Raw genomic sequence first — 26,814 nt, forward strand, 5'->3', positions numbered from 1 at the left:
AAAACTGGAGCTACATGTGGGACAGCTAGACTGGAGTCTGACAAGGAAAGGTGCAACCACCACTATCAGTTAAACAGCCAAAGCTTCTTCAGTTACAACCCCTATCCTGGACAAACTCAACTAGCCATTTAGAATATTTTTAGCAGCCGGGCGCGGTGGCTCAAGCCTGTAATCCCAGCACTTTGGGAGGCCGAGACGGGCGGATCACGAGGTCAGGAGATCGAGACCATCCTGGCTAACACGGTGAAACCCCGTCTCTACTAAAAAATACAAAAAATTAGCCGGGCGAGGTGGCGGTCGCCTGTAGTCCTAGCTACTCGGGAGGCTGAGGCAGGAGAATAGCGTAAAAAACCCAGGAGGCGGAGCTTGCAGTGAGCTGAGATCCGGCCACAGCACTCCAGCCTGGGCGACAGAGCGAGACTCCGTCTCAAAAAAAAAAAAAAAAAAAAAAAAAAGAATATTTTTAGATTGGCTGAGTGCAGTGGCTCAGGCCTGTAATCCCAGCACTCTGGGAGGCTGAGGTGGGTGGATCACCTGAGGTCAGGAGTTTGAGACCAGCTTGACCAATATGGTGAAATCCCGTCTCTACTAAAAATGCAAAAAAAATCAGTCGAGCACAGTGAAGCATGCCTGTAATAGTCAACGTTAAAGTTCTAATGTATCAGTTAATCTACTTTCCTCAATCTCTGAAAGGCTTTCACTTAAAAAACCTACTTGGCTTAAGCAGTGGTCCTTGACAAACCAAAAAAAAACATACAAAAAGCAAAAGAGGCCGGGCGTGGTGGCTCACGCCTGTAATCCCAGCACTTTGGGAGGTCAAGGCAGGCAGATCACGAGATCAGGAGATCAAGACCATCCAGGCTAACACAGTGAAACCCCGTCTCTACTGAAAATATAAAAAAATTAGCCAGGCTTAGTGGCAAGTGCCTGTAGTTCCAGCCACTCGGGAGGCTGAGGCAGGAGAATGGCGTGAACCCAGGAGGCGGAGCTTGCAGTGAGCTGAGATCGCGCCACTGCACTCCAGCCTGGGCAACAGAGCAAGACTTCATCGAAAAAAAAAAAGCAAAAAAACAACCATTTTGCTACTGCAATATTTACTGTAAAAATTTAAAATAGGCCGGGTGCAGTGGCTCACGCCTGTAATCTCAGCACTTTGGGAGGCTGAGGTGACCGGATCACTTAAGGTGAGGTCAAGACTAGCCTGGCCAACATGGTGAAACCCCGTCTCTACATAAAAATACAAAAATTAGCCTGGTATGGTGGTGGGCATCTATAATCCCAGATACTTGGGAGGCTGAGGCAGGAGAATTGCTTGAAACTGGGAGGCAGAGATTGCAGTGAGCCGAGATTGTGCCACTGCACTCCAGCCTGGGCAACAGTGCCAGGCTCTGCTTCAAAAAAAACAAAACAACAACAACAAAAAAAAACAACAACAAAACAAACAAAAAACAAAGGAAAAGAAAAGAAAAAGCCAGGTATGGTGGCATCCTCCTCTAGTGACAGCTACTTGGGAGGCTCAGGTACGCGGATCAGCTGAGCTCAGGAAGCCACGGCTGCAGTGAGCTATGAGTGCACAACTGCAGAGACGGAACAAGATCCTGTCTGGGAAAAAAAAAAGGTACACACAGAATTTTCAGTCCCAATTCCACCTCAAGGTGAAGTTAAATACAAGGACTGAAGCAAATACTTAATGCATCCATGTTCACAGCAGCACTGTACTCACCACAGAAAAAGGGTGGAAAGATACCCACTGACCACCCAAAGTTTAATGACTAAACAATGTGTCAAAACACGTAAAATGAATTGTGTGAATTCAGTCACGGAAAGGACTGAATCTCTGATTGATGCTTTTAAATGGATAAAAACATGATGCTAGATGAAATAAAGACAGCCACAAAAGGACAAATATTATATGATCCTACTTGCATGAAGTATCTAGAATGGGCGCAAAATTCATAATGACAAAGTAAGGGAAATGAAGTTATTGATTGTTTAATGGCTGTAATTTGCTTTGTGTGGGGTGAAGACAAAGTTTTCAAATAAATAGTGGTGATTACACAACACTGTCAAGGTATTTGGTGCCACTAAATTGTTGTGTGTGTGCGCGTGTGTGTGTATTTTTTGAAACAAAGTCTTGCTTTGTCGCCCAGGCAAGAGTGTACTGGTGTAATCAAGGCTCACTGCAACCTCTGCCTCCTGGGTTCAAACGATTCTCCTGTCTCAGCCTCCCGAGTAGCTGGGATTACAGGCATGCACCACCATACCCGGCTAATTTTGTATTTTTAGTAGAGACAGAGTTTTGCCATGTTGGTCAGGTTGGATTCGAACTCCTGATCTCAGGTGATCCACCCGCCTCAGCCTCCCAAAGTGCTGGGATTACAGGTGTGAGCCACCGCGCCCAGGTTATCACAACTTTTTAAAAGTAAAAAGCTATGTACATACAAATATTCCTTACATTTGTATCTACATTATCAAAACCTGGGAACAAGCTGAAGAATAAATGGGGGGAACAGTTTAACACACATTAGTAAGACTGAAACTTGTTTATGCTAAAACAGAAAACATAAAATTACGTTTTCTACGAGAGTAACTATTAAAAACATGCCCATAAAGACAGAAAACTGGCTGGGTGTGGTGGCTCATGCTTGTAATTTCAACCCTTTGGGAGGCCAAGGCAGGTGGATCACTTGAGGTCAGGAGTTCCAGACCAGCCTAGCCAACATGGTGAAACCCTGTCTCTACTAAAAACGCAAAAAAAGTTAGTTGGGCATGTTGGCAGGCCCCTGTAACTCCAGTAACTCAGGAGGCTGAGGCAGGAGAATCACTTGAACCCAGGAGGTGGAGGTTGCAGTGATCTGAGATGGCGTCACTGCACTCTAGCCTGGAAGACAAAGTGAGACATGGTCTCAAATTTTAAAAAAAGACTGAAAACTAATATATAAAATTAAAATAATTCTATCTTATAATTCCTCTCATTTCCTTCCTCTACTCATTTTAACACGTTAGATTTCAATCTACCAAAATATCCCACATAAAAATACTTACCCTGACTGCTATGCTAGTGGGTTGAGATAGGTCTGTTTTAATACTATCCAAAGTAGTTTCAGTAAGAGTCAAAAGGAGTAATATGCAGCCAAGTCTACAAAGGCAGGCCCAAGAAACAATATGGAAAATCCAAATAGCTACCCCTTAACTTTCAAGCTGAGAGCTTTTTTCTTCCCCACAACTTACCTGCAGGCACGGTCAGGGGAATTAAGAATTTCGTAGTAGAATACGGAAAAATTGAGAGCAAGACCTAAGCGAATAGGATGTGTTGGTGGAAGTTCTGTCATTGCAATATCACTAGCAGCTTTATAAGCCACTAGGCTGTTCTCCGCAGCCTCCTTCCTGTCATTTCCTGTGGCAAATTCTGCCAGATACCTGTGGTAGTCCCCTTTCCTAAAACAAAACCAAAATTAAAAAAAAAAAAATTTTAAACCAGGAATGACGATTTTTAAAGGAAAATAAGCTAAAATTGTTCTATATTATATAAAATATGCGACAAAAATATATGTAACAATTAGCAGGTATACTTCAATAATTTTAAATACCCTCAGGAATAATTGGCTTCCTTTTGTGTTTTTCCTTAGACATTTCATATTACTAAATATAAGCAAAAATCCCAAGGAAATTAACTGAGGAGCCTCTAAAAATTAACAAAATTATCACCTAATAGACCAGAATTAAGCAAGTGGTTCCAGGGAATGGCATGACTGTTTATTAAAAATAAAATAAAATTTCTATATAAAACACTAAGCACTGTGAAATGTATGCCGCTTGGGGGAAGGGAATGGGATAGGTCTCACAAAACAAAAGAATATAAAATAAGCAAAAGCTGGGAACAATCTGAAGTATAAATGGGAGAACAGTTTAACACACATTAGTAAGACTGAAACTTGTTTATGCTAAAACAGAAAATATAAAATTATGTTTTTCTACAACTATTAAAAATTTTACATTTTCATAATAGTCCATGTTTTTATTCCAATATTAACTATCCTTCTAACATTGAACAATTATTCTTAAATAAAAGTTGAAAACCCACATAGAAAAAAGTTGTAATTCTAAAAGGACCAACTTTCAATCTTACATTTTCCCTTCTAGTATAGAACCTACATTTTATAATAGAAAACCTTGGACTCGCCAGTGTTAGCTGCTGGAATGAGGTGTTTGTCCAGTACATCCAGAATGTCACAACAGATTAACTTTAGCTCAGTCTCAACCTGAAAAAATAAAAATAAATATTTTTTTAAAATCTGATTAAGTCTAGAAATTCTACAAATTGTTACACATTCTATCTATCTCTGGTTTTGAGGAGGAGAGCTTAGTATTAAAAAGAATTAATAACCTTCTCCCAACTCTCTTCTTCCTTATTGACACAAAAGCAGAGAAAAGCTGCCTCTAGGTTATAAAAAGCATCTTTTCCTTTCTGCATGCTATTGTTACATACACACATGCAGGCGCACATACGCCAGCCCCCACACTCCCTTCGCAGTCCAGTTACAGAATTACCAATGACTAAAACACTGATGCTTCTTGATAAATGCTGGTCAATTACGTGAATTAACTTCTTCCACGAGGTAGCAATGTAAACACATTGTTCTAAGATCAACTTAAAAGAATTTAATAAGCAGAGCTAGGATTTGAACTCAGGCCGGTTGCAAGGGACAAAATTAAAATTTAAACCCAGGCAGTCTGCCTTCAGCACTCACATTCCTAACAATCACCAGGCAATTCCTTAAATGGCAGAGATCTGTAACTAGTTAAGACACCAAAAACCTATCTACCAAAGTAGCTACTGCCACCATCTCTATCCACTGATAATGCTGAACGCGTACACCACCTCTTGACGCACATCCCCAGCTTGCTTCCTATTTGCTATTAACTCATGCACTGTTGCTGAACCTTTCGTTCCTCTCCATGCCCCCGGAACCTCCGTTTCACTGTAAAACATTCTCTCACTTTTTCTTCTATAATCACATCCTTATCCCAAGCAAAATCATTTTCTGAATAAACCACCGCCCTGACGGCTTTTCCAACAGAGACTGGTCTAGGAGAAGGAAGATTTCTAAGTTCTCCTAGCTCCTCGCACAGTCAATGACTGCTCTCCTATTACTCCAAATCCTTCCTCCTCACAAGCTGATAGTCTACATTCTATTTCTCAGTTTCTGTCTTCAGTAGATCTCTACACCCTTCTCCCAGATTCACTGAATGTCTACAGCAAACCCATCCGATACCTGAGATCACACCAAGGTATGGTGTGGCTGTGTTCCATTCGACAAGTTCTTGGTTCTCTACTCCAAGACTTCCACTTGTCCACACCCATGACCACGCTGCCCCATACTAGCAGTCCGAATTGTAACACTCCACTCTGGGCCCATGGCTTCCTTTTTCAGTTCCTCTTCTCTTGTAATTTCTATTTATGGACTCATCAAGACACCTGGACTCTTTTACTTTTTCTTTCTTTGATTCAGAGTTTCGCTCTAGTTGCCAAGGCTGGATGGGGTGCAGTGGCTCGATCTTGGCTCACTGCAACCTCTGCCTCCTGGGTTCAAGCGATTCTCCTGTCTCAGCCTCCTGAATAGCTGGGATTACAGGCACGTGCCACCACGCCTGGCTAATTTTTGTATTTTTAGTAGAGATGGGGTTTCACCATGTTGGTCAGGTTGGTCTCGAACTCCTGACCTCAGGTGTGACCCACCCACCTCGGCCTCCCAAAGTGCTGGTGTTACAGGCATGAGCCACCGCGCCTCGCCACTTTTTCTTTTTTAATGCATGTATCTCACCTAAGACATCAGACTCTTGAGCTTTTTTTTTTTTTTTTGAGACGGAGTCTCGCTCTGTCGCCCAGGCTGGAGTGCAGTGGCCGGATCTCAGCTCACTGCAAGCTCCGCCTCCCGGGTTTACGCCATTCTCCTGCCTCAGCCTCCCGAGTAGCTGGGACTACAAACGCTCACCACCTCGCCCGGCTATTTTTTTGTATTTTTTACTAGAGACGGGGTTTCACCGGGTTAGCCAGGATGGTCTTGATCTCCTGACCTCGTGATCCGCCCGTCTCGGCCTCCCAAAGTGCTGGGATTACAGGCTTGAGCCACCGCGCCCGGCCAGACTCTTGAGCTTTTTACATCTTCTCCCACTTTATCAGTTGCTCTCTTTGATTCCCACTTCCCTTTCCCAGGCAGCCAAAATCCCACAGAAATCCCACAGTGGAGCTCCTGGGCTTCTTTCTTTAGCACTTTCAACTTCCTCACCTCCTCCTTCCACTGGGACACACAACTTGTCTATTGACCAACGAAATTCTTTGACCCAACATATTTCAGGGTAATGGTTAACACATCAACCCCAGCTTACAACTTTATTTTTAGAGACAGGGTCTCACTTTTTTGCCCACTACTGGGCTCAAGCGATCCTCCTGCCTCTGTCTTCCCCAAGTGCTGGGGTTACAGCCACGAGACACCACGCCCGGCCCCAACTCACAACTTTCTAAGTGACCTCAGGTATGTTAAACACTCAAAATCCTGGCTTGTGCATTCATAGGTTGGGATAATACTTCCCCCCTTCCAGTGCTATTTTAAAGATTTCATGTACTACCTTGCACAAATACATATAAGAAAAATATTTCTCTACTCAGGACAGTGCCCAGTACAGCTGGTGAGTCAGTAACTGTGGTTCCCCCACCTTTCCCTCTCCCAACCAAGCTCACTTTCCACCTGCCCTGTAATTCTCTTCCTTGTTCTCTTTCATGCGTTACGTGCCTGTCTCTTCCACTAAATCAGTTTCTCACCAGCAGCACTATTGGAGTTTGCTGTGGGGCTGTGCTGCGCACAGTAGAATGGTTAGCAGCATCCCGTCTCCACCCCACTAGATGCTAGCAGCACCCTCTAAGTGACAAAAGTATCTCTAGACATTGTCAAATGTCCTCTGAAGGACAAAAGCACCTCTAATTGAAAACCGCCTGCATTAGAGTGATGGCTATACAATTTTTTTAACAAGACCTACAATAAGAAACATTTTATATATGCATATACACACACAGTATGTAAAATAACTTCATTAAATAATCCTTATGCTTACAGTGTCCCACTCTGATATGTTCTATTCTGTTGAAAAAACTAGGCCAGGTGTAGTGCCTCACACCTCTAATCCCAGCACTTTGGGAGGCCTAGACTGGCAGATCACCTGAGGTCAGAAGTTCCAGACAAGCCTGGTGAACATGGTGAAACCCCATCTCTACTAAAAATACAAAAATTTACCAGTTGTGGTGACAGGCACCTGTAATCCCAGCTACTTAGGAGGCTGAGGCAGGAGAATCACTTGAACACGGGAGGCAGAGGTTATAATGAGCTGACATCACACCACCGCACTCCAGTCTGGGCAACAAGGGCGAAACTTTCTCTTTAAAAAAAAGAAAAAGGCCGGGCGCGGTGGCTCAAGCCTGTAATCCCAGCACTTTGGGAGGCCGAGACGGGTGGATCACGAGGTCAGGAGATCGAGACCATCCTGGCTAACACGGTGAAACCTCGTCTCTACTAAAAAATACAAAAACAAAAAACTAGCCGGGCAACATGGCGGGCGCCTGTAGTCCCAGCTACTCGGGAGGTTGAGGCAGGAGAATGGCGTAAACCTGGGAGGTGGAGCTTGCAGTGAGCTGAGATCCGGCCACTGCACTCAGCCTGGGTGACAGAGCAAGACTCCGTCTCAAAAAAAAAAAAGAAAAAAAAAAAAAGAAAAAAAAAAGGACCGGGCACGATGGCTCAAGCCTGTAATCCCAGCACTTTGGGAGGCCGAGACGGGTGGATCACAAGGTCAGGAGATCGAGATCATCCTGGCTAACACGGTGAAACCCTGTCTCTACTAAAAAACACAAAAAACTAGCCGGGCGAGGTGGCGGGCGTCTGTAGTCCCAGCTACTCAGGAGGCTGAGGCAGGAGAATGGCATGAACCTGGGAGGCGGAGCTTGCAGTGAGCTGAGATCTGGCCACTGCACTCCAGCCTGGGCGACAGGGCGACTCTGGGGGGGCGGGGGGAAGAGGAATGAGACAAATTAACCCAATGTATTTGTTGTGTGTGTGTGTGTGTGTGTGTGTGTGTGTGTGTGTGTGTGTTTTGAGACAGAGTCTCACTCTGTCACCCAGGCAGGAGTGCAGTGGCACGATCTCGGCTCACTGCAAGCTCCGCCTCTCGGGTTCACGCCATTCTCCTGCCTCAGCCTCCAGAGTAGCTGGGACTACAGGCGCCCGACACCACGCCCGGCTAATTTTTTCTATTTTTAGTAGAGAGGGGGTTTCACCATGTTAGCCAGGATGGTCTGGATCTCCTGACCTCGTGATCCGCCCGCCTCGGCCTCCCAGAGTGCTGGGATTACAGGAATGAGCCACCATGCCCAGCCAACCCACCGTATTTTTTTTAAAAACAGTCATCATTTTGCTTGAAAATACAACAGTTCCCCCTTACCCAAGAGGCGTCCATTCTGAGACCAGCCAGTGGATGTGCTGAAACCATGAATAATACCAAATCTGATATAGACTATGTTTTGTCCTATACATACATAGCCATGGGAAAGTTTAACTTATAAACTAGGCACAAAGATTAATAACAAACATTGTAACATACTGTAATGTAAGTTATATGAATGCAGTCTCCTTCTCTCTCAAAACCTCTTAGTGTACCGTCCTACAGGTAACTCAAACTGTGGATAAGGGGGGACAATGGCACAGCAATCTCACCATTTGCCGATATTCCCGAATCATTTTTAGCTTGTCTTCTCCTCCCTTGTTTTCTTCTTTCTGTTCAATGCTGCTGATTATTCTCCAGGAGGCTCTTCTAGCTCCAATCACATTCTTATATGCAACCGATAGGAGGTTTCGTTCTTCAACTGTCAGCTCCACATCCATCCCTGCTACTTTCTTCATTGACTCCACCATTTCTGCATGGGAAAAGGAAAAGTCAGATCTTACAAACTGGAAGTTTTCTTAACATATCCCATTCAAAGTAGGTTTTTTTCTGTCAAGCTACTGGAAAAAAATTTTTTTAACAAAAATAATTTCATAATCATCAAAACTAATATGAGTAAAAAACCAAAAACATGTAAAGGAAACCAAACTAAGAGCCAATGCAAAGACTCTAGAATGTAAGTTCTATGGAATCAGGAAGACTTCATATACTATCTAATACAATTTAGTGTGGTCTGAAAGCACCTCTCTAATTAGGCATACCTAACCATTTTCCAAGCAAAAAAAAGAAAAAAAAAGCCGCCAGTTTAAGAGAAAGATTAAGAATTTACAGATTCTAAAACGTATTGTCTTACAAATAAATAGTATTTCCAAAAAAACAAGAGAAGGGGCAATTTGTTCATACAGCAAAAATGTACGGAGTGTATGGTTGGCCACCAACAGACTTTGGATGTTTTCTATCCTTCCTTGTATGAAGCTCCTTCTGGTGAAACTTCTGATGACTCCTATTTGTTACCACTAGGTGGCGAGCAAAGAAAGGGGCCCAGAGAAGCCTTGGGATCTATCGCAAGCATAGGGAAGAAATACAGCTAACACAACAGTGTGTGAATGCAAAGCGCCAACAGCACAAGAAATATTAACTGAATAAATACATTAACAGAAACTTATTTTGATGCCATATTACCACGTGGCTCTCCAACATTACCCACGTTTGAATCTTTGGTGATGAGACTCAAGAATCTGCATTTTAGGCCAGTAGCAGTGGCTCATACCCCTAGCACTTTGGGAACTGAGGCAGGAGAATCACTTGAGCTCAGGAGTTCGAGACCAGCCAAGGAAACACGGTCAGACCCTGTCTCTAAAAAATTAAAATAGAGGCTGGACATGCTGGTAGTCCCAGCACTTTGGCAGGCCGAGGTGGGTGCATTACGAGGTCAAGAGATAGAGACTATTCTGGCCAACATGGTGAAACACTGTCTTTACAAAAAATACAAAAAAATTAGCTGAGCGTGGTGATGCACACCTCTACTCCCAGGTACTCCAGAGACTGAGACAGGAGAATTGCTTGAACCTGGGAGGTGGAGATTGCAGTGAGCCAACACTGTGCCACTGTACTCCAGCCTGGCAACAGATGGAGACTCCACCTCAAAATAAATAAATTAATTAATTAAATTAAAATTAAAATAGGCTGGATGCAGTGGCTTACGCCTATAATCCCAGAACTGTGGGAGGCGAAGGTGGGCAGATCACTTGAGGTCACGAATTCAAGACCAGCCTGACCAATGGTGCACACCACCACAATCCCAGCTACTTGGGAAGCTGAGGCAGCAGAATAGCTTGAACCCAAGAGGCAGAGATTGCAGTGAGCTGAGATCGCGCCACTGTACTGCCACTCGGGGCAACATAGCGAGACTTGTCTCAAAAAAACAACAACAACAAAAATTATCTGCATTTAAATAAGCATCCTTAGCATTCATTAACACCATAAGCATAAGTATACTTTAACAGGTATAAAGATATGGTAACTTCATAAAACACTACTAAATTGGGTGGGCACAGTGGCTCATCCCTGTAATCTCAGCACTTTGGGAGGCCAAGTCTGATGGATCGCCTGAGGTCAGGAATTCGAGAACAGCCTGGCCAACACGGTGAAACCCCGTCTCTACTAAAAATACAAAAATTAGCTGGGCATGGTGGTGTACGCTTGTAATCCCAGCTACCATGGAGGCTGAGGCAGGAGAATTGCTTGAACCTGAGAGGCAGACACTGCAGTGAACTGAGATCGCGCCACTGCACTCCAGCCTGGGTGACAGAGTGAGACTCCGTATCCAAAAAAAAAAAAAAAAAAAACACAAAACGAAAACCAAAACACTACTAAATTAAGGGGAGTGTGCCTAATGTATCCAGGAAAATATATTTCAAAAATTAATCCTTTTGGAAATATTAAAAAAAAGAGAATATTTTGTAAAGTCTCTTTGAAAAAAAATGGCAATGTTTTAATAAACATTTACCACATGACTCAGCAATCCTAGTTCTATGTATTATACAGAAGAAAAATAAATAAACCTTTACAAAGACTTTTACACACTCACTCACTCACAGCAACTATATTCATAATAGTCAAAAAGTGGAAACCACACAAATGTGCATCCAGAGGGGAAATGAATAAGCAAACTGCTGCTCATATCTGTAAGATGGGCACCACTCGAAAGTAAACAATTCACTGTCCATGCACAGTAGCTCACATCTCTAATCGCAGCATTTGGGGAGGCCATGACAGGAGGATTACTCGAGCCCAGTACTTTGAGACCAACCTGGGCAACATGGTGAGACACTGCCTCTGCAATAATTAGCTAGGTGTGGGGGTGTGTGCCTGTAGCCTCAACTACTCAGGAGGCTAAGGCAAGAGAATTGCTTGAGCCCAGGAATTCGGCCTGCAGTGAGCTACTAGGTTGGTGCAAAAGTAACTGCGGATTTTGCCATTAAAAGCAATGGTAAAAACCACAATTACTTTGTATAATCCTAACACTGTACTCCAGCTTGGATGACAGAGCAAGAGACCCTGTGTCCAGAAAGAGAAGAGGAGGAAGAGGGGAGAAAATAATTAACTGATAACAAGCAACAACATGGAATAATCTCAAAAAGATATTAAGTGAAAAGAGCTAGATTAAAAAGATTTTATCATTCCATTTATATCAAACTACAAAAAACACAAACTAAAAAGACAAAGCAAATGGTTATCAAGGTGCAGGGGTGAAGTGAGGGGCTTTTGTGCAAAGGAGAGCTCACGGAACTGTACCCGTAGAAGTGGCACGTTTAACTGTACACCTCAAGCTGAGGTTTCTAATGCAATTCTGAACCATTAAAGAAGGATGACACGTCGGGTGCAGTGGCTCACACCTGTCATCTTAGCACTTTGGGAGGCTGAGGCAGGTTGGTCACCTGAGGTCAGGAGTTCAAGACCAGCCTGGCCAACATGGTGACACCCCGTCTCTACTAAAAATACACAAATTAGACGGGAACAGTAGCTCACACCTGTAATCCCAGAACCTTGGGAGGCTGAGGCAGATAGATCACCTGAGGTCGGGAGATCAAGACCAGCCTGACCAGCAAGGAGAAACTCCGTCTCTACTAAAAATGTGAAAAAATTAGCCGGGGCCAGGCGCGGTGGCTCAAGCCTGTAATCCCGGCACTTTGGAAGGCCGAGACGGGCAGATCATGAGGTCAGTAGATCAAGACCATCCTGGCTAACACGGTGAAACCCCGTCTCTACTAAAAAATACAAAAAACTAGCCAGGCGAGGTGGCGGGCGTCTGTAGTCCCAGCTACACAGGAGGCTGAGGCAGGAGAATGGCGTAAACCCGGGAGGCGGAGCTTGCAGTGAGCTAAGATCCGGCCACTGCACTCCAGCCTGGGAGACAGAGCAAGACTCCGTCTCAAAAAAAAAAGAAAGAAAGAAAGAAAAAGAAAAAATTAGCTGGACGTGGTGGCACATGCCTGTAATTCCAGCTACTCAAGAGGCTAAGGCAGGAGAATCACTTGAACTCGGGAGGCGAAGGTTGCAGTGAGTGGAGATCGCGCCACTGCACTCCAGTCTGGGCAACAAGAGCAAAACTCCATCTCAAAAAAGAAGAAAAACAAAAATACAAAAAATAGCCGGGCATGGTGGCAGGCGCCTGTAGTGCCAGCTACTCAGGAGGGTGAGGCAGGGGAATGGCTTGAACCCCGGAGACGGAGCTTGCAGCGAGCTGAGATTGCACCATTGCACTCCAGCCTGGGCAACAGAGTGAGATTCTGTCTCCAAAAACACAAAATTTTACAATATGGTAATAAGACCACTCATTAATTCATTTGTAGGAGTCTGAAAGCATTCATTTAAAACATGTCCAATTTTGTTTTCTAAACCATAGTCATGAAACAGGCTAAATTTAGAAGCAGCGGACTAAGTAATCTCACCTCCACACTAGTTTAATTCTCAAAAATCAGCAAGTCAAATATAACTCAGAGGTAAGTCTGTAATTAAACTTTCGTGGTTTTTTTTGTCTGTCTGTTTGTTTGAGACGGAGTCTGCTCTGTCGCCCAGGCTAGAGTGCAGTGGCACGATCTCGGTTCACTGCAAGTTCTGCCTCCTGGGTTCACACCATTCTCCTGCCTCAGCCTCCCGAGTAGCTGGGACTACAGGCGCCCGCCACCACGCCGGGCTAATTTTTTATATTTTTAGTAGAGACAGGGTTTCACCGTGTTAATCAGGATGGTCTCGATCTCCTGATCTCGAGATCCGCCTGCCTCAGCCTCCCAACGTGCTGGGATTATAGGCGTGAGCCACCGCGCCCAGCCAATTAAACTTTCTAAACTGATCGCAAAGTAAATCTTAATCCAGCTACACAAAAACAGTACCATTAATTCTTTTAATTTTAAGGCTTTACAATATTCTATACAGAAAAACTACGCAGAGATGTCCAATACTACCAAAAATTTAACAGTTACATATCTCGAGTATTATTCCCCATGATTTCATTTTCTTCAAATTTCTGTGCTTTACAAATTTTCAACAATGAAGACTTAGTATTTTTATAATGCAAGGGGAAATATATTTATAACACTCAGTGATGCTCTACTGTTTCAGATTCAAGCATAAATGCCTTCATTTTAGATATAAACAAAACAATGCACAGACTGGTAAAATTATAGAAGCAACAGTTATCCCTTTAATAATACCTTTATTTATATATAATTCGCCTACCGTAACAATTCACCCATTTAAAGTGTACCATTTGGCCAGGAGCAGGGGTGAGCCCCTGTAATCCCAGCACTTTTGGGAGGTCAAGGTGGGTGGATCACGAGGTCAGGAGATCAGGAACAGCCTGGCCAACATGGTAAAATCCCATCTCTACTAAAAATACAAAAATTAGCTGGGCATGGTGGCGGGTGCCTGTAGCCGCAGCTAATCAGGAGGCTAAGGCAAGAGATTTGCTTGAACCCGGGAGGCGGAGGTTGCAGTGAGCTGACATGGCGCCACTGCACTACAGCCTGGGCGACAGAGAGAGAGACTGTCTCCAAAAAATAAATAAACTCTTCCATTCAATGGTTTTTAGTATATTCACAGAACTCTGCAATCATAATTTTAGATTTTCATCACTTTTTTCAAAAAGAAAGGCCCGAACCCCACTAACGATCACTTCCCATGTACCCGAACCCCAGCCCAAGGCAACCACGATCTACTTTCCGCCTCTACACACTTGTCTCTTATGCACATTTCAGGTGTGGGCATACCTTGGAAGATACTGCGGGTTCAGTTCCAGAGCACTGCAAAAAAAAAATATTGCAATAAAGCAAGTCACATGAAATTTTGTGTTTCCCAGTGCATAGAAAAGTTATGTTTAAACTACACTGTAATCTGTTAAGTGTACAACAGCATTATGTATAAACAATGTACATATCTTAATTTAAAAATACCTTATTGCTAAAAAATGCTAATGTTCTTCTGAGCCTTCAGCAAGTGATAATATTTTGCCGTTGGAAGGTTTTGCCTTGATGTTGATGGCTACTGACTGACTAGGGTGACAGCTGCTGAAGGTTGGAGTGGCCGCAGCAAGACAACGAAGTCTGCCATGTTGATGGACTTTTCCTTTCCTGCATGATTTCTTTGTAGCATCTGATGCTGCTGGACAGCATTTACCCACAAAAAAACTTTTTTTTTTTTTTTTTTTGGGAGACAGAGTCTTGCTCTGTCGCCCAGGCAGTGGCACTATCTCAGCTCACTGCAGCCTCTGCCTCCAGGGTTCAAGCAATTCTCCTGCCTCAGCCTCCTGAGTAGCTGAGACTACAAGCGGGCGCCACCATGCCCGGCTAACTTTTCTGTTTTTAGTAGAGACGGGGTTTCAGCATGTTGGTGAGTCTGGTCTTAAACTCCTGACCTCAGGTGATCTGCCCACCTGCCGTGTTAACAGGCACAAAAACAACATCGCAGGTCGGGCGTGGTGGCTCATGTCTGTAATCCCAGCACTTTGGGAGACCAAGGCAGGTGGATCACGAGGTCAGGAGTCCAAGACCAGCCTGGACAAGATAGTGAAACCCCATCTCTATTTTTAAAAAAAAAAACCTTGCTCTTGTTCTCCTTATACAACTTCATCAGAGCTCCGGGTGACCAAGAACAGTGTGTTAGTGTGAGAGAAAGAATTGTATGGTGTGTGTGTTTTGAAACAGTCTCACTCTGTCACCCAAGATGATACAGTGGCACCATCTCAGCTCACTACAGCCTCAACCTTCCCAGCTCAAGCAATGCTCCGATCTCAGCCTCCTACGTAGCTGGGACTACAGAGGTATACACCATTATACCCAGCTAATTTTTATTATTTTTTGTAAAGACAGGGTTTTGCCATGTTCCTCAGGCTGGTCTTGAATTCTTATGCTCAAGTGCCCCACCCACCTCGGCCTCCCACAGTGCTGGGATTACAGTTGTGCACCACTGCACCCAGCCTCGGGGCATTTTCAATGTGCAGTAATATATTGAAGGTAGCTTTTTTTTTTTTTTTCTGAGTACTAAGTTTCAACAGTGGGCTTAAGATATTCAGAAAACCATGCTGTAAACAGAAGTGCTGTCTTCCAGGCTTTGCTGTTCCATTTATAAACCAGGCAGAGTAAATTTAGCATAATTCTTAAAGAGGCCTCGAATTTTTGAAACGGTCAATGAGCACCGGTTTCAATTTAAAGTCACCAGCTGCATCAGCCCCTAACTGCATCAGCCTGTCCTAGCCAGACACACTGACTTCTCTCTAGCTAGGAAAAGTCCTAGACAGCATTTTCTTCTAATACAAGGCTGTTTTGTCTACACTGAAAATCTATTTGGTGTGGTCACCATCAATAATCTTAGCTAAATCGTCTGCATAATTAGACGCAGCATCTACATCAGCACCTGCTACTTGACCCTGTACTTTTTTTTTTTTTTTTTGAGACAGAGTCTCACTTTGTCGCTAAGGCTGGAGTGCTGTCACAACGTCTCGGTTCACTGCAACCTCCGTCTCCTGGGTTGAAGCGATTCTCCTGCCTTCGTTTCCCAAGTAGCTGGGATTACAGGTGTCTGCCACCACGCTCAGCTAATTTTTTGTATTTTTTAGTAGAGGCAGGGTTTCACCATGTTGGTCAGGATGGTCTTTAACTCCTCACCTCGTGATCTGCCCGCCTCGGCCTCCCAAAGCGCTGGGATGACAGGCGTGAGCCACTGCGCTCAGCCAACCTTGTACTTTTTAAGTAATGGAGATGGCGTCTTTCCTTAAACCTCATGAACCAACTTCTGCTAGCTTCCAGCTTTACATCTGTAGCTTTCACACCTCTCTCAGCTTTCTTAAATTTGAAGAGAGTTAGAGGGTTAGTCTGAATTAGGCTTTGGCTTAAGGGAATAGTGTGGCAGTTTTGATCTTCTATTCAGACCACTAAAACTTTCTGTCAGCAAGAAGGCTGTTTTGCTTTCATCACTGCTGTGTTCACTGGAGTAGCACTTTTTAATTTCCTTGAAGAACGTCTCCCTTGCATTCACAACTGTGGTGCGAGAGGACCAGCTTTCAGACCATTATCTCGGCTTTTAAGGTAGCCTTCCTTACTCAGCTTAATCGTTTCCACCTAAAGTGAGAGACTGGGACTTTTCCTTTCCCTTAAACACTTAGAAGCAATTGCAGGGTTGTTAATTGGCCTAATTTAAATATTGTTGTGTTTCAGGTAACAGATAACCCTAAGGGGAGGCAGAGAGACAAGGAGTCAGAACACAAACAAGAGGTCATGCCTATAATCCCAATATTTGGGAGGCCGAAGGCAGGAAGATCATTTGAGCCTAGGAGTTCAAGATCAGCCTGGGCAACAGGTGAGACCCCATCTCTACAAAAAACACAAAAACTAGCCAGGCATGGTGATGTGTGCCTGTCGTCCCAGCTTCTCAGGAGGCTGAGGCAGGAGGATTGCTTCATCCCAGGAGGTCAAGGCTGCAGTGAGCCATGATCACAAGACTGTAGCCTGGTGACAGAGTGAGACCCTGTCTCAAAAAATCAATAGTAAAAGAATACAGGCCGGGTGTGGTGGCCCACGCTGTAATCCCAGCACTTTGGGAGGCTGAGGCAGGCAGATTACATGAGGTCAGGAGTTCGAGACCACCCTCACCAACATGGAGAAACCCTGTCTCTACTAAAAATACAAAAAAATAGCCAGGCGTGGTGGTGCATGCCTGTAATCCCAGCTACTCGGGAGGCTGAGGCAGGAGAATCGTTGAACTCAGGAGGTGGAAACTGCAGTGAGCTGAGATCGCACCACTGCACTCTAACCTGAGCAACAAGAGTGAAACTCTGTCTCAAAAAACAAACAAAAAGGAATACACACATCAATTAATTTCCCTCAGTTCATGGATCCCCAGAAAAATTACAATAGTAACGTCAAAGATTACTGATCACAGATAACCACTATAACATATAATGAAAAGGTTGAGGCTGGGCATCGTGGCTCGCACCTGTAATCCCAGTACTTTAGGAGGGCCAAGGGTGGATCACGAGGTCAGGAGATCGAGACCATCCTGGCTAACACGGAGAAACCCTGTCTCTACTAAATAATACAAAAAAAAATTAGCCACGCGTGGTGGTGGGCGCCTGTAGTCCCAGCTACTCGGGAGACTGAGGCAGGAGAATGGCGTGAACCCAAGAGGCGGAACTTGCAGTGAGCAGAGACTGCGCCACTGTACTCCAGCCTGGGTAACAGAGCAAGACTCTATTTCAAAAAAAAAAAAACAAGTGTAAAATATTGCACAAGTTACCAAAACAGTGACACAGAGTGAGCACCTGCGTTGGAAAATGGCACCAACAGACTTGCTCAAAGCAGGTTCCAGAAACCTTCCGTTTGTTTTGTAAAAATGTAGTATCTGTGAAGTACAATAAACAAGGTGTGCCTATGAACAGAACCTACAGTATGGAGCCTGCTGTGACTGGCTTCTTTCCCATAGCATGGTCTCAAGGTTCACACCTAGTGTAGCATGGCATCAGTACTTCACCTATTGTATGGATATACCATGATTTAAAAATCCATTCATTAAGCCAGGGCGGTGGCTCACGCCATCTCAGAAATCTGGGAGGCGGCTGCATTACCTGAGGTCAGGAGTTCAGGAACAGCCTGGCCAAAACAAGACAAAACCCCGCCTCCACTAAAAATACAAAAATGAGCCCGCCATGACAGTGCATGTCTGTAATCCCAGCTACTTGGGAGGCAGAAGCAGGAGAATCACTTGAGCCCAGGAGGTGGAGACTGCAGTGAGCTGAGATCACGCCACTGCAGGTCAGCCTGGGCAACACAGCGAGACTGTCTCCAAAAGAAAAACAAAAAGTAAGAAAAAAAAAAAAGGCTGGACACAGTGGCTCACACCTGTAATCCAAGCACTTTGGGAGGCTGAGGCAGGCAGATCACGAGGTCAAGAGATCGAGACCAGTCTGGCCAACACATGGTGAAACCCTGTCTCTACTAAAGAAACAAAAATTAGCTGGGCGTGGTGGCACACGCCTGTAGTCCCGGCTACTCAGGAGGCTGAGGCAGAAGAATTGCTTCAACACAGGAGGCAGAGGTTGCAGTGACCCGAGATCGCGCCACTCAACTCCAGCCTGGCAACAGAGCAAGATCTGGTCTCGGGGCGGGGGGATCCATTCATCTGTTAATGAACGTTTGGGTTGTTTCCACTTTTGGACTATTATAAACAATGCTGCTACGAACAGTCTTGACGTTTTTGTATGAATATACGCTTTCAGTTCCCTTGAGTACACACCTAGGAGGAACTTGAGGATCACATAGTAACTAGCTTTTTGAGGAAGGACATCCCAAACTTTTCTATGGGAGCGGCACCATTTTACACTCCCACCAGCAACGCAGGATTCTAATCTGGCTGCATCCTCAGGAACATCTGTTAGTTATGCTTTCAACTAGTCATCCTAGTGGGTGTGAAGCTGTATTTCCTTGTGGTTTTGATTTGCATTTCCTTGATAGCTAATAGTGTTGAACATCTTTTCATGTGCTTATGAGCCTTTTGTGTGTTCTCTGAAGAAATATCTATTCAAACATTTTGCCAAATATTTAATTATTTGTCTTTTCATTACTGGTTTGTAGGAGTTGTTCATTTTTTAAATCCCACTGACTCCTCTACCCCAACCCCCCCCCACACTCATCCCTTAAGGTAGCAGATTAAGGAACAGAAGTAGCATGAGTCAGGAGACACTGCTTCAAGAGACAGGGTCTCACTCCCTACATTGCCCTGGCTGTATGTAGTGAAGTGGCTATTCACAGGCCCATGATCATAACGCACTATGTAGCCTTAAACTCCTGGCCTCCAGTGATCCTCCCACCTGAGCCTCCCAAGTAACAGGGACTACAGGTGCACACCACCCAGCACACTACTCCTTCAAGAGGAAGAAAAGTTAACTTCTCAATCTCTCCAAACATTCTACGACCAGTGCTTTGTACCAGTTCGCACAAATAATGACTACAATGACACACTCTCCTAATATCACTGTCATCTTTGTCCTTTTAACACCAGTAACAGAAACATAATACTAATGATAATGTACCCCAAAACTATATAGAAAAAGCTGATTTATCCAAAACTCTAGACTAACTACACCCTTCAGCCCTCCCTCAGTAGAGGATGAACTCCAACCATTATATTCACATAAAGGTCCTCAACACAATTAGCACTTCCTGAAGTCACCTTTGCAGCAAGTATTTTATCACTGGGATGTAGGCATTTTGGGGGTGGGGGAAGGCTGTCACGTGCTTGCAGCAGGTGTGATCAAAACTTAAGAACCAGAAAACCGAAATGGTCGAAACCACTTCTTTTGGATCCACAGGCAGTTTTGCTACAGTAAGTTTGAGTAACAAAATCGAATTTCTGGAACTTTTCATGATTTGGGGACAATGGGTGGGTGATTAAAATCACCACTCTGAAGAACATAATCCTCACAAGTTAATTAAACATGGTTAAGTCTGTTTAGTTCCAGGGAAGTTTCCCTTCATTGTATGATAATAGCCTAGACACAGATCCACCACAAGGAACCAGCCCGTGTCTGGGACACCCATACTCTGTTGCTGCCAGTAGAGTCAGAAGTTTTTCACCCTAACTTGTTAACTGAGGTTTGGTTTTCGGTTGCGTTCTTTCAAGAATTTATACATTCATTCGACAAAGTAATTCACAAATAAAACACCCCATGCTAAACTAAGCACTGTTCCAAATGCTTCGCTGTATTAATGCACTTAATCTTCTAAATAGACCTCTGAAGTAGGTACCAATATTATCCCATTTTAGAATATCTCCATATATTGAAGAACATAGAGGTTAAACTGATTCCAGATCACAAAGCCAATGGACTACAATTCAGGGGGTCTGACTTGAGCTGCGCTTTAATCACATTGCCTCAGATTTGAATATGTATTTGAATGCATCTGTACGAGGATCCTTTTATTTGCTTCTGTAACAACAGAGGGAAAATAACTGGTTTCCGTGACTCTACCAGAAAGACAAGTTTCATATATTAAAATGTGGTTTAGACCCAGGCATGGTGGTGTCTGCCTACAGTCCGACCTACCTGCAGAGCAAGAGGCTTGAGAAGTTCAAAGCCAACATAGGCAACAGAGCGAGACACAGTTTCAATAATTTAAAAATAAAACGTGGGGCCAGGAACAGTGGCTCACACCTGTAATCCCAGCACTTTGGGAGGCCGAGACGGGCAGATCACCTGAGGTCGGGAGTTCGAGACCAGCCTGACCAACATGGAGAACTCCGTCTCTACTAAAAGTACAAAATTAGCCAGATGTGGTGGCGCATGCCTGTAATCCCAGTTACTCGGGTGGCTGAGGCAGGAAAATCGCTTGAACACGAAGGCGGAGGTTGCAGTGAGCCAAGATTTCACCACTGCACTCCTGCCTTGGCAACAAGAGCAAATCTCTGTCAAAAGAAAGACAGAGAGAGAGAGAGAAAGAAAAGACAGAACAAAGAAAGAAAAAGACAAAGAGATAGAAAGAAAAGAAAAGAGGTTTGTTCCCACTTAAAACACATTTCTTTTTCCACCTAGAGGTTCACCCCCTCCCAAAAAAAGCTTTTTATATTCTTTTCTTTTCTTTTTTTTTTTTTTTGAGACAGAGTCTCACTCTGTCGCCCAGGCTGGAGTGCAGTGGCCGGATCTCAGCTCACTGCAAGCTCCGTCTCCCAGGTTTACGCCATTCTCCTGTCTCAGTCTCCCAAGTAGCCGGGACTGCAGGCGCCCGCCACCTCGCCTGGCTATTTTTTTTTGTATTTTTTAGTAGAGACGGGGTTTCACCATGTTAGCCGGGATGGTCTCAATCTCCTGACCTCGTGATCCGCCCGTCTTGGCCTCCCAAAGTGCTGGGATTACAGGCTTGAACCACCGCGCCTGGCTATATTCTTTTCTCTTAAAGAGACGGGAATCTCTGTATGTTGCCCAGGCTGGTCTCCAGCAATCCTCCCACTTCAGCCTCCTGAATACAAAAAGCTTACTTTCATACCTCTAATATCTTTACATCAACATCCCAGTAAACTTGATTTTCCCAAGACTGTCCCTGCCTGGTAGTAAAACAAGTCTCCACTGAGCTTCAACAGTTTCTGACAGACACAGAGTACAAAATCATAAAAGGAGCAGGTCTCCCCCATCAGGCTGACACGTCACAAGACACAATTTACAGCTTCTAATGAAATTCAGGGTCAGGAAAAAAGCCAACTGTTCAGAATCTGTCAGGGGAAAAACGAGCAGGTTCTGTACTGGCTGACAGGATTAATGTACCTCTTACCAAAGCATACAGGGTCATAACCCTAAGTTTGTTTTTTTTTGTTTGTTTTTTGCTTTGAGACAAAGTCTCACTCTGTTGCCCAGGCTGAAGTGCAATCACGCTGCAACCTCCATCTCCAAGGTTCAAGTGATTCTCCTGCCCCAGCCTCCCTGGTAGTTGGGACTACAGGTGCCCGCCACTGTGCCTGGTTAATTTTTGTATTTTTAGTAGAGACGGGGTTTCACCATGTTGGCCAGGCTGGTCTTGAACTCCTGACCTCAGGTGATCCACCTGACTCGGCCTCCCTAGGCAGTGGGATTACATGCGTGGGTTACCACACCCGGCCTTAATCCTGATTTTAAAGGCAGAAAAATTAAGCTGAGAGGATTGCTCCTAAACTCACACAATGGTAAAACCCAAACAAACCCAGACAATCTAAGAGCCTGAACTTTTAACCATCAAACTTCAATGACTTTGCAATCAAAGTGCTCACAGAAACAAATTCTTCAGCTCAAGAACAGTAAAAGAAATCACACCAAGGGAAGAAAAGGGCATAGCATCAGGCATTGACATAAAAAGGTTCTGTCAGAACCGAGAATGTGGCTCACACCTGTGTCCCAGCCACTCCAGAGGCTGAGACAGGAGGATCGCTTGAGCCCAGGAGTCCGAGGCTACAGTGAGCTATGATCACACCACTGCACTCCACCCTGGGCAACAGAGCAAGACTTTGTCTCTCAAAAAGAAACAGTTCGGTCACTTAGGTTCTGGAAAGGTCCTGAGCTTGCTTTATATAAAGGCTAATCAATTAGCCAGTGACCTTTCCTTTCGCCTAGCAAACATCATCCCTCTGGATCACACTCAAATGTCTTACTACGTAAAGACTTCCTGGCTGGAAGCAGTGGCTCACGCCTGTAATCCCAGCACTTTGGGAGGCTGAGGTGGATCACCTGAGGTCAGGAGTTCGAGACTGGCCTGGTCAACATGGTGAAACTCCATCTCTACTAAAAATACAAAAATTAGCTAGGCGTGGTGGCAGGTGCCTATTATCCCAACTACTCGGGAGGCTGAGGCAGAAGAACTGCTTGAACCCGGGAGGCAGAGCTCGCAGTGAGCTGAGATTGCATCATTGCACTCCAGCGTGGGCAACAGAGGCAAGACTCCATCTCAAAATAAAAGCCTCAAATTGTTTTGATGGTTTGGCAGGGGTGGTATGCAAGTCTGTTGGGGAAAAACTTACAAGGTACTACTTTCTAAGGAATTTACCTTGTGGATATTTACTTAAAAAGGAGTCATCGCAGGAAATATATGACTAGATTTACACATGCAAAGCAATCTTCAATTGGATACTTCTGACACCATGAAATAACTGAGGACGTTTCTGCAGAAGGCCGACATGAGAATGCCCAGGAATCGTGGAGCTTTCAAATAACCTGATTAAGCTTGGACAGCCTCCAAGGAATGAGTAAAATTAAGCAAAAGCTGGACAATCACTAAACACAGTCAATTCACAGATAATTCAATGACAATCAACATTCTGCCTTACCTTTTTTTTTCTTTTTTTTTTTTTTTTGAGACAGAATCTTGCTCTGTGGCCCAGGCTGGAGTGCAGTGGCGCAGTCTCGGCTCACTGCAAGCTCCGCCTCCCAGGTTCACTCCATTCTCCTGCCTCAGCCTCTGAGTCTCTGGGACTACAGGCGCCCACCACCACACCCGGCTAATTTTTTTTTTTTTTTTTTTTTGTATTTTTAGTAGAGATGGGGTTTCACTGTGTTAGCCAGGATGGTCTTGATCTCCTAACCTCGTGATCCGCCCGCCTCAGCCCCCCAAAGCGCTGGGATTCCAGGCCTGAGGCCCCGCGCCCGGCCCACCTTACTGATTTCTAAAAGGTCCCAATATCTTGTTAGTGACACGAGAACTCTCCTGTTACTATTCAGAAATATAAAGGTGGAGCAAAACTTTTTCTAAAACAATTATCACGCACCTTCTCTATCACACTGACAAATAATCTGGGAGGCATCAGTTCTGTACTATAAAGAATGTCTTAAAAAACCTGATTCAGAAAATTTTAGGAGCAACATTACTAGTTTACCATAAAAGAAATTCAGTATGGGCCAGGGACGGCGGCTCACGCCTGTAATCCCAGCACTTTGGGAGGCCAAGGTGGGTGGATTATCTGAGGTTAGGAGCTCAGGACCAGCCTGGCCAACATGGTGAAACCCTGTCTCTACTAAAAATACAAAACATTAGTCGGGTATGGTGGCACACACCTGTGATCCCAGCTACTTAGGAGGCTGAGGCAGGAGAATCGCTTGAACCTGGGAGGCAGAGGAAGTTGCAATGAACCAAGGTCGTGCCATTCCATTGCACTTCAGCCTGGCGACAAGAGCAAAACTGTCTCAAAAAAATAAAAAAAGAATTCAGTATGATCCCCAAGAAAGTTACAAAACATTCTCAGATGGCTAACCTGACTTATATTGGTTTTTAAACATTAAAGCTCTGCCCAAATTTGGCAATTTTAATTTTATCATAATTAATTCGGCTGCTTGAAGCCTGTTCAAAGTTTGCGATGTCACCACTTTAAGGTTGACTATACTCATGTTAGTGTGCTTCCAAATCACCTAAGAGCTCTATGGGATGTTAAGACACACTTCAGATTTTACATGGCCTCGTGCCTGTAATCCCAACACTTCAGGAGACTGAAGTGGGCGGACTGCTTGAGCTGAGGAGTCTGAGCCCAGTCTGGGGAACACAGCAAAACTCCATCTCTACTAAAAATACAAAAAATTAGCCAAGCATGGGGCACACACCTTAGTTCCAGCTACTCTGGAGGCTGAGGTGGGTGGATCATCTAAGCCCAGGAAGTCAAGGCTGCAATGAGCTGTGATCACACCACTGCACTCCAGCCTGGGCAAAGACAGCAAGACTCTGCCTCAAAAGATTTCATATATGCAAAACTTCTAATTCGAATGATGAAAAAAATTATCAAGTACACTAATTCTAATAGTAAATAACATGGAAAGAATCTAAGAATGTAACAAAATGTCAAATCTGTAGCTTGAGGAGTCTTAAGTCATATTTTCTTAGAAAGATAAAATTCAAGAAGAGTAATCACTAGCTCTATTCAACTAAGACAAGCAAAAGGCTGGGATGTATCCTGGGGTGTGTTACAATGAGTTATGAAGGAAGGAGTAACTTGAGGTAAACAGTTGGACAAGATTTAGGAAACACTCTTGGAACGTGTTTTAATGTAAGTTAAGATACAAACTGTGTAAAATGAACAGGATTCGTTGACATGTAAATTATACTTTGTGTTCAGTACTGTGAAAGAACCAGGATGCTGTAAACAGAAAATAATGCAAGTACTAAAAAGCTTCTCTGAAGAGGCCCTATTCTAACCTAGTAACTTTTGACTCTTCTTGTAGTACCCACACCACCTGCACTTTTATTAGACAAAAATGACACTTTGGGAAACAGCACAGGAACGTACCACCACAGCACAGAAAACACCAGTTACAGCAAAAAAGATTCAGACTAGAACACTAGAATTTTATTTTATTTTATTTTTGAGACAGAGTCTCACTCTGTCGCCCAGGCTGGAATGCAGTGGTGCCATCTTAGCTCACTGCAAACCTCTGCCTCCTGGGTTCAAGAGTCTCCGGCGTCAGCCTCCCAAGTAGCTGGGACTACAGGCGCATGCTACCGTGCCCAGTTAAATTTTGTGTTTTTAGCAGAGGCGAGGTTTCATGACGTTGACCAGGCTAGTCTCGAACTCATGACCTCAGGTAATCTGCCTGCCTCGGCCTCCCAAAGTGCTGGGATTACAGGCGTGAGCCACCACACCCAGCCCAGACTAGATTTCCATTTCTGCTTATTCATATGCTATTTGACCTCAAGTATGCCACTTAATCTCTAGGAGCTTGTTCCTCACTCATAACATGGAGGATATCTAGCCCTGAGTTATGAGAGTTTAAAATGAGATTGTAGAATAAATTGTCTGGCACATAATATAAATTCAATTATATGTTTAATTTCTTTTCTTCGCCTCACTTCCAAGATTAAATAACAACAACAACAAAAAAACAAAAAACAAAAAACAAGAATCCAGACAGGTGGGGGTGTTAATGTGCCTAAGAGCGAGCTAAACAAAGAACACAGAGTTTCGAATCTAAGTCTAATAAAGCCTTTTGTAGAGTATGGCTCCATTTATTCTAACCCAGATTTTCCATTCTTACATCTCACATATTTAATCCCATATCTGTGCCTTTGGTAACATAACCTCACTCTCCCAACATCCAAATCTTACCCCCCAGTTAATGTCTCATCTACTACTCAAGTTTTCCCCAACTACTACAGCACACAATCCCTTATTCCCCTTCTCTACAATGCCTCTATCATACAAGCTGGCAATCATCATTGCTTCTAGCCACAGCTTGCCTGCTTAGACTGTAGCTCTTCCATAATAGGTATTGTAAGTAATCATTTTATTACTCACAAGGGGAAAGTTGCTCCCAATACATGCCAAATAAATACGCATTGATTAAATAGTCCAAGAGGCTGGGCGCAGTGGCTCACGCCTGTAATTCCAGCACTTTGGGAGGCCAACAATCACCTGAGGTCAGGAGTTACAGATTGGCCTGGCCAACATGGCAAAACCCCACCTCTACTAAAAATACAAAAATTAGTCCGGGTGTGATGGCTCACGCCTATAATCACAGCACTTTTGGAGGCTGAGGCGGGCAGATCACCTGAGGTCGGGAGTTAGAGACCAGCCTGACCAACAGAGAGACACCCCATCTCTACTAAAAATACAAAATCAGCTGGGTGTGGCGGCACATGCCTGTAATACCAGCTACTCTGGGGGCTGAGGCAGGAGAATTGCTTGATCCCGGGAGGACGAGGTTTCCACGAGCTGAGATCACCCAACTGCACTACAACAAGAGCGAAACTCCGTTTCAAAAAAATACAAGTGGAAAAACTGTATTTCACAAATTGTTGCTATTTTATTTTCTGAGACAGAGTCTTGGTC

General features: G+C 44.2%; 1 protein-coding gene across 2 annotated transcripts in view; it reads right to left on the bottom strand.

The window, feature by feature from the left end:
* YWHAE (tyrosine 3-monooxygenase/tryptophan 5-monooxygenase activation protein epsilon) overlaps window positions 1–26,814 on the bottom strand; it is a 59,691-nt gene that overhangs the window by 10,602 nt on the left and 22,275 nt on the right. Inside the window, exons 2-5 of one of the 2 annotated variants that reach the window (XM_008009807.3) lie at window positions 14,265–14,297; window positions 8,766–8,965; window positions 4,156–4,262; window positions 3,232–3,438 (exon numbers count right to left, since the gene is read on the bottom strand). In XM_008009807.3, coding sequence (XP_008007998.1) covers window positions 3,232–3,438; window positions 4,156–4,262; window positions 8,766–8,963 — 512 coding nt within the window. In that variant the 5' untranslated portion in view covers window positions 8,964–8,965; window positions 14,265–14,297. The remainder of the gene's footprint in view (window positions 1–3,231; window positions 3,439–4,155; window positions 4,263–8,765; window positions 8,966–14,264; window positions 14,298–26,814) is intronic. The other variant, XM_008009806.3, reaches the window with a different exon arrangement.

Source organism: Chlorocebus sabaeus, chromosome 16 (assembly GCF_047675955.1).
Source record: "Chlorocebus sabaeus isolate Y175 chromosome 16, mChlSab1.0.hap1, whole genome shotgun sequence".
Taxonomy (NCBI): domain Eukaryota; kingdom Metazoa; phylum Chordata; class Mammalia; order Primates; family Cercopithecidae; genus Chlorocebus; species Chlorocebus sabaeus.